Source organism: Megalobrama amblycephala, linkage group LG3, assembly GCF_018812025.1.
Source record: "Megalobrama amblycephala isolate DHTTF-2021 linkage group LG3, ASM1881202v1, whole genome shotgun sequence".
Classification (NCBI taxonomy): domain Eukaryota; kingdom Metazoa; phylum Chordata; class Actinopteri; order Cypriniformes; family Xenocyprididae; genus Megalobrama; species Megalobrama amblycephala.
This window is the reverse complement of record NC_063046.1, coordinates 5418534-5425870: the sequence shown is the minus strand read 5'-3', so window position 1 is coordinate 5425870 and position 7337 is coordinate 5418534. Positions and strand designations below refer to the sequence as shown.

Sequence of the window (7337 nt, the reverse complement as noted above, 5' to 3'; positions counted from 1 at the left end):
AGGTTGTGTTTATGTGTCTCTCAATGTTATATTCCTGAATTATCATTAAACCCAGTGGTTTTGTTCTCCGTATTTGCCTCATCTCTCCTGCATACACATCCGTAACAATTGCAGGCTGGTTTATATTCATGTTAAGAAAAGTGATTAGTGTATCCTGCTTAAAATAGCCTTGAACATAAAACAGGACAAAAACATAGTTGATGACTGAACATTATTTCATGACTCTAGACATTACTTTGTGAAGACAGTGGCATAATACAGTGACATAATACTTTTTTACCCATATCAAAACAGTAGTCGTGGGTTAATTTTACCCGCTGACTGTTTTAGGTATACAATGAGCTCTGGCGGTTCTAGTGTTAATGTACCTGTAATACATAGTGAAAGCATAATGAAGTTTTATCCTCATAGAGTGTCAGATCATCACTGACAGACAGAGATATTTCTGCTCTAGTCTCTGATCAAAGTAATTCTCTCAGTTATGATGCAGCTGTATTTATATGCTTAGAAAAAGTATTTGTCACCTGAGACCAAGAAAAAGGCATTCAATTAATCATTATATTATGAATTTCAATTATTTTGGAATAATAGTACAGCATGAACCTCTTAGGTCTAAAGAAGTATATTTTTCCACAGGACAAAAAAAAAGAAAAAGAAACAGTCTCAACTTATTTTCAAGAATATCTGCTTGTGTCTCAACTCTCAAAGGCAACAGTTACTGAACTGACTTTGTGACAAGAGTTCTGTTAATAATTTACAACAATCACACAAGATAGCAGTGATCCAGTTGGAAATGTTTTGCCACACATTGGTCAATGGCAGGTGAATTTACTGTACAGGCCATTAATAATATCATATATTTCATTATAGGACCCAAGTGCTGATGGTGTGAGGACCCTATTGGAATTGCTCTGTTTCTTTCTCTCTTCTTCTTCTCTGAAATAAATCGCATTTTTGAGGGCCTAAACATCCTCGAAAACTCACCAAGCTTTGCATACGCATCAGTAGTGGCAAAAAATTACATCTGATATGTGTTTCAGAATTAGGTGTGGCAAAATGGCCCAATAGCGCCACCTACAAAATGTTTAATGAAGTGCCCCTCGAGCTACACTTCACATACAAGTGTGAAATTCGGTACACACATGTAACAGCACCTACAAAAAAGTCTCTTGGAACAAAATCTGAAAACCAACAGGAAGTAAGTTATTTTGAATTTTCTTTGCAACATTTTTGCATTTTTTTTTTTTTTTTTTTTTTTGCCATTTCCAGATGTTGAACTTTAATGAAGTTATATGCCAATATTCAGTTAGTCATAGCGCCATCTGCTGGCAACAGATAATGGCACGCTTTACATTGTAATTCACTCCCAGAAACACATTTCAGTATGCCATGAAGTACCAAACATGCTAGAAACACGTTAAATCATGCAACACTTGGCTGAGTGCTAATGTATGCGATTAACGCCATAAAACAGGAAGTTGTTGTAACTCAGGCATACAATGTCCAATGTGCCACAAACTTCACATGTTTGATAATAGTCCTGACCTGAAGACTACATGGCAGTATTCAGTTATAGTCAAAGCACCATCTGCTGGCAGCAGGAAGGGTGGCAAATACAAATGACTTTGACATAGTCCTCTTATATTTACCTACTTAAATGCATATCGCCCACCGCGCTGTTTTCCTAAAGCCACCAGGTGCGAGAGCCCTTTCATCCTTGCAGCTTTAAATGTTATTTTGTTCCTCTTTGTAAATCATCCATTGCTCATAGGTGTCAGCACATGGAAGAAAAACAAAAACATTTAGGCATTTGCCAACTTCTGATGGCAATTTTTCACAGAGGAATAATTTGCTAGGAGTCATGTAAGGTAAGTCATGTATCACTTCCATCAATATCTGTCATTCTTGCAGTTTCATGTAAACATGTATTATGTTGCTGTTCCTTAAATGCATTTCACTTGCAGCACATTTGGCTCTTATTGAGGTTAACGTTAGACCCTGAATGAAAGTGAAAGCGTCCAGAGGCGTTTGAAAGCAGTATAATATTTCAATATGAACCTTAGAACTTTTGAATGAACTTTAATATTTCATAGCAAAGCACTTATCAGGACCAGGAAGATTGTAAAACTCTCTGTAGTTGTAAGATAATTCTCGAACATCACATGGACCCTATAACAAGTACAAAGGTTGTTTTCATCAAATGAAATCAAGGATGACTGTGATTTTACTGTTTGTTGGTTGAGTACCTTTTAGTGTCATTTTTGCCTCGAACCTTTCTGAAAAAATTGTACACCTGTAGGCCCATAACATTGTCGTTGGCTCTCGGACTTAAAATATCTCTGCTTTTCTGGATTGTTCTCTATCCTGACCTGGGACCATTTTCTCTGAGGAGGTAAGGGAGATCGTTCACTCGTAGTCCTCTGTATGTTATGAGCAGTGAATACTCTGTGTATTTACCCTTGATATGTGTGGCATTTGAAGCCATGCAGTAGTTTGGATTTAATGAGAGAAAAATAAGAACATTACAGGAAAACACCCTGCAAAAAAAAAAAAAAAAAAAAAAAAAATATATATATATATATATATATATATATATATATATATAAAAGTGCAAACATAGAACAACATTTGAACAATGACTGTACTGTATATTCAGTTTGTGTAAAAGAAAATTTAAATACAATTAGAAATTGTTAAAAATGTATTGTTTTGGTAATGGGGAAGCTTACAGGGTTTTTTGACCATACAAAGGGCAGCTTGCAATTTGGGTTGTTTTGCAACCCACTGATGGGCCAAATATGGACAGTTATTTAAACTTAACATGCTGAGATGTTAATTTAACATGACATAATGGGTTGATTTATGCTAGTTCATTTATTTTTTATGTTTACATCTTAATTTGCCTTGTAAAAAATTGCAAAATACAGTACACAGACACTGTTTACACAATACATTATTTCAGAAAAACACACTTCTAAATACAGCACATATATAGTTTGTATTTATGCAAACAACCTACATTTAGACTTATTTAACAAACATTTTTAGATACTTTGTGAACCTCAGACCAACGGTCAGCATTTCTCATAGCCGAAAGATATTGTGACAACGTACAAAATAGTTTTTACAATTAAAACAGTCATATTCTGAAGAAACTAATGAATTGTTTTGCTGTACGCAGACTGGAGAGTGAATGTCTTCACTATGGATTCCAGGTGAGTTGAAATCAATATGCTTTTATAGAAGGGTCAATTATTTACTTTTTTAAAATCAAATTGAAGCCAATAAATTGCTATGTTTGTATATATAGTCTGTTGTGATACTTTGTGAACTGATTTTTATATCATTCCAACAGTCATAACCTATATATGTCATAGCTCTGACTGTCATAATCAGGGCCAGACTGGGACAAAATTTCAGGCCAGGAAATCTCACGCTCATCCAGGCCATAAACCCACAACATATTTTGGAACCACTGACAACCTTTTTTTTTTTTTTTTTTTTTTTTTTGTATGGGCTTCACATAAAAAATGTCTAAATCCTTAGGCTGGGGCCGTGCAAGATGTAATTACACTTAGAACTGTAATTACAGTTTTTCTAACAATCGCTAGGACACATTTCTCAATAGGTCATTTTTTCAAAACTCTTCACACAGTTCTCCTACAGACTTCCAACTTGGCACAACTTTTCACATTCAAAATGCACTAAAACTACCAAAACACTTCAATCACATCACAAATCAAGTCATTCTTCCACAACACCCCAACAAACACACTTTATCCCTCATAAAACACAGACACAAAAAACTAACAACAGGCAGCGTTAAAATTTCTTTACAAAGCAAGAATTACAGCTGTTGTTTAGGTGTTCAACTCTAATTGCTTTGATGGTATTTGATTTTTTTTTTTTTTTTTTTTTTTTTTTTTTTTAGATTCAGAATATATTTCAATATGGCATTACTGTAGAAATCTTGCAATTTTCTGTCTTTTTTTGTTGTATTATGCTAGATTTTGAACTCAGCTTTTACAGTTTTGAAAAGAGTATGTAAATGTGCAAACTGGCCTCTATAGTACATAAATATTTGGTGGTGTTTATAGTCATTTATAGTCAAATAGTCATTTTGCTATTTTTCTTGTATCTGTCACTTCTTCACCAGCAGGTCTACTGTTATGAACAGAACTGTTTCAACCTTGTTGCAAAACAACCACCTTATTGTTTGCACAATCTTAATTTATTTTAGGTAATTTCAAAGTATTAGGGCAAATTGTTGTAGTTGTTTTATTTAACAAAAACTCTATTTCATACAAATATATTTAAAATAATTTTATAAATTGCCTAAATGTCAAAATGAGTACATAATAACTACATCATGCTTTATAGAAAAATCCTAATACTTATCATTTTATTGATTATTATGACTCATATTTTTATATATATCATAAATGGATGTGAATATCTGTCTGCTAAATTACTTCTGTAAATTTACAGTAGATAATAATGATGACCTTTAGCAAACATTATTTTGAATGATGATAATTATGGGGTGCTACTGCTAAAATTTGCTTGCAGTTTATTGCTTAACCTAGGTAACAAAACTAACCTGCACTTGAAGTCCTGAACAGGTCAATAATTGAAAGTTGCATGTCACTGCTTCTTCTTGGAGAGCTTCCTTCCTTCCTTTTGCATGCTCCTTCCTGTCCATCCTTGAGCCTCTCGTAATGATTAGATTGTTCAAAACTGTTTGGCGGATGGCGGAGCATCCTCTGACACTACAGAGCTTTTCATTGCAAACTCAAATCATGTGCACGATTTACTACTGCGTTCCCTCGATTCACTAATTCGTGCTCATGATTTACTACTGTGTTCCCTTGATTAACTATATCATGCACACAGTTTACTATTTCGTTCCCTCAATTTTAAAATCGTGCATATTATAAATCGAGGGAACTAAATAGTAAATCATGCACACATTTTAGTAAATTGAGGGAACAAAATATTAAATCATGCACACGTTTTAGTAAATCCGAGGGAACAAAATAGTAAATCATGCACACGTTTTAGTCTACTATTTTTTTTCCTGCATGTCATGTCCGGGGCTCCGTAGGTCCCATATAAGTCAATTTAATTGATTCAAAAACTCCATTCCAACCGTCTATATCTAAATGTAATATGGAAATGTCATGAGAAGACTGCTGTCCTCAAGATAATTATGAATGTTTTAAATATCAACTGTAATTAGAGTAAAATATTGGTTCTTTACATTACTATTCATGTTAAAATTTCTCAATTTCTCAAAATGTCTGCATTTTGATGTGTTTATACTCTTTATTTCTTTCTACACAAAATTTCTGACATTTGCCTCCATATTTATTTCACAGTCTTCCACTAAACAGATCAACTCTGATTCATCATGGTCCTCCAAAACGATATCGTCTACATACAGAGAGAAAAGTTCTTGATGATCATGGAAAAGTCAGAAAATGGACTTATGGGATAAAAGACACCAGTAAACGAAAGAAAATTGTGCTGTTGGTGGGAGAGACCGGCGCTGGCAAGACGACTCTCATCAACACCATGGTCAACTACTTACTGGGAGTGAAGTTTGAAGATGAACTATGGTATGAAATCACAGAAGAAGCAGCCAGAGACCAATCAGAATCACAAACATCTGAAATCACCATGTATGAGGTCTGTCCTGTAGAGAATCCTGTATCTCTCACCATCATCGATACTCCAGGATACGGAGACACTAGAGGATTGGAAAAAGATCTGGAAGTTGCTTCAAACTTATCCACTCTGTTTCAGAACAATGATGGAGTTCGTGAGATTGATGCTGTGTGTTTTGTGATTCAAGCGTCTAAGAATCGTCTCTCAGACAGACAGCATTACATTATCAGTTCAGTTCTGTCTTTGTTTGGAAAAGACATTGTGAGCAACATTGTGTTTTTAATCACACACTCTGATGGTCTGCCACCCAAAAACGTCCTCGGCGCCATTAATAAAGCCAGAATCCCCTGCAGACGAGACAACAGCGGCCAACCTGTTTATTTCTTATTCAACAACCGGCAGGATGAAGCCCACCACAGTGAGACACGTTACGTTCGTGCACAAAGAGCTGCTTGGGAAGACAGCATGGAAGAGACCAAGCATTTCCTTCAGCATCTGGATGAAAAGAACAGAAAAAGTTTAGAGTTGACTTCAGATGTCCTGATCGAGCGCATTATATTAGAAGCGTCCATGTGCAACTTACAGCTGCGAACTGAAGAGAAAGAGCTGAAAAAGGCTGAAAAACTTCAGATTCAGAAGGCAATAATGGAAAACAAGGAAAAGATTGAGGAACGTAAAAACTTCACCATTAAATTCAGAAAGACTATCAAAGAGAAGGTGCCAATTGAAAGCACATCATGGAAGAGCAGGAAGGCGACGATCTGCACCGTCTGTGAGGAAAACTGCCATGAGATTGACTGCTGGTGGGTTTCTGATCCCAGCAAATGTGAAGTCATGAAAAACGGATACTGCACCGTGTGTACAGGGAAGTGTCACCACAGCAAACACGTTAAAGATGGCACAAAATATGTCATCAAAAAGTCAAGCATGATGATAGAATTTGATGATTTTAGAAAGGAATATGAAAAAGCTCAAGAACAGTTAAAGAGGTTTTTGTCTATAATGGATCATCTTGACAAAGATCTGAAGGAGCTTGAGGACCAAAAATTCATTCTTCTGTTCAATGCCTACAAGACCATCAAGCATCTGTCTCAGATCGCATTAAAGCCAGACTCAGCCTTCACTCTTCAGCATCTGGACTTCTTCATCCCCAAATTGAGGGAGGCTGGGAAGAAAGACTGGGTCCAGGAGCTGGAGGAATTAAGGAGAAACGCAGAAGCTGAAGAAGCAAATAAAGACGCTCTGAGTTACCTTCAAGCAGGTCTGTCAAACTGGAACATTTCTTTGGTGGGCAAGTGAAGACAAGAGATGAAATGATGGAAATAAAGAAGACTGCTTACAATGAGAAATCAATGCAGTCGACTTTCGGTAGATCTGAAAGTAGTAAAAAAAAAATGTTTAATTAGAGCAGATATTTTCATCTGTTTTTAGTGTTAAAAGGCAACGCATTCCAATCCAATCAGTTTATTCATGAACTGTAAAAATAAATGAATATCTTTCATTTTGGAGTAACGGATGGAAGTTTTAACACACACAAAAAAGTAATCTATGAATGTTGATGTGTTTACTTTTGTGGTAATCCTTTGAGTTGAACTCTTCATCATTTGCTGGAGTCTTTCCTTTTTATCTCTTTTTCTTTTATTATGCTATTTCCCTCAGATTGTCTGTCT

General features: G+C 35.5%; 1 protein-coding gene across 1 annotated transcript; it reads left to right on the top strand.

The window, feature by feature from the left end:
• The first annotated feature begins 2256 nt into the window (after window positions 1-2256).
• On the top strand, window positions 2257-7191 carry LOC125264348. Its single transcript, XM_048183597.1, has 3 exons — window positions 2257-2392; window positions 3182-3215; window positions 5379-7191. Exons 2-3 carry the CDS (start codon window positions 3205-3207, stop codon window positions 6964-6966), a joined length of 1599 nt encoding a protein of 532 aa, XP_048039554.1. The 5' UTR covers window positions 2257-2392; window positions 3182-3204; the 3' UTR covers window positions 6967-7191.
• The last annotated feature ends 146 nt before the right edge of the window (window positions 7192-7337 follow it).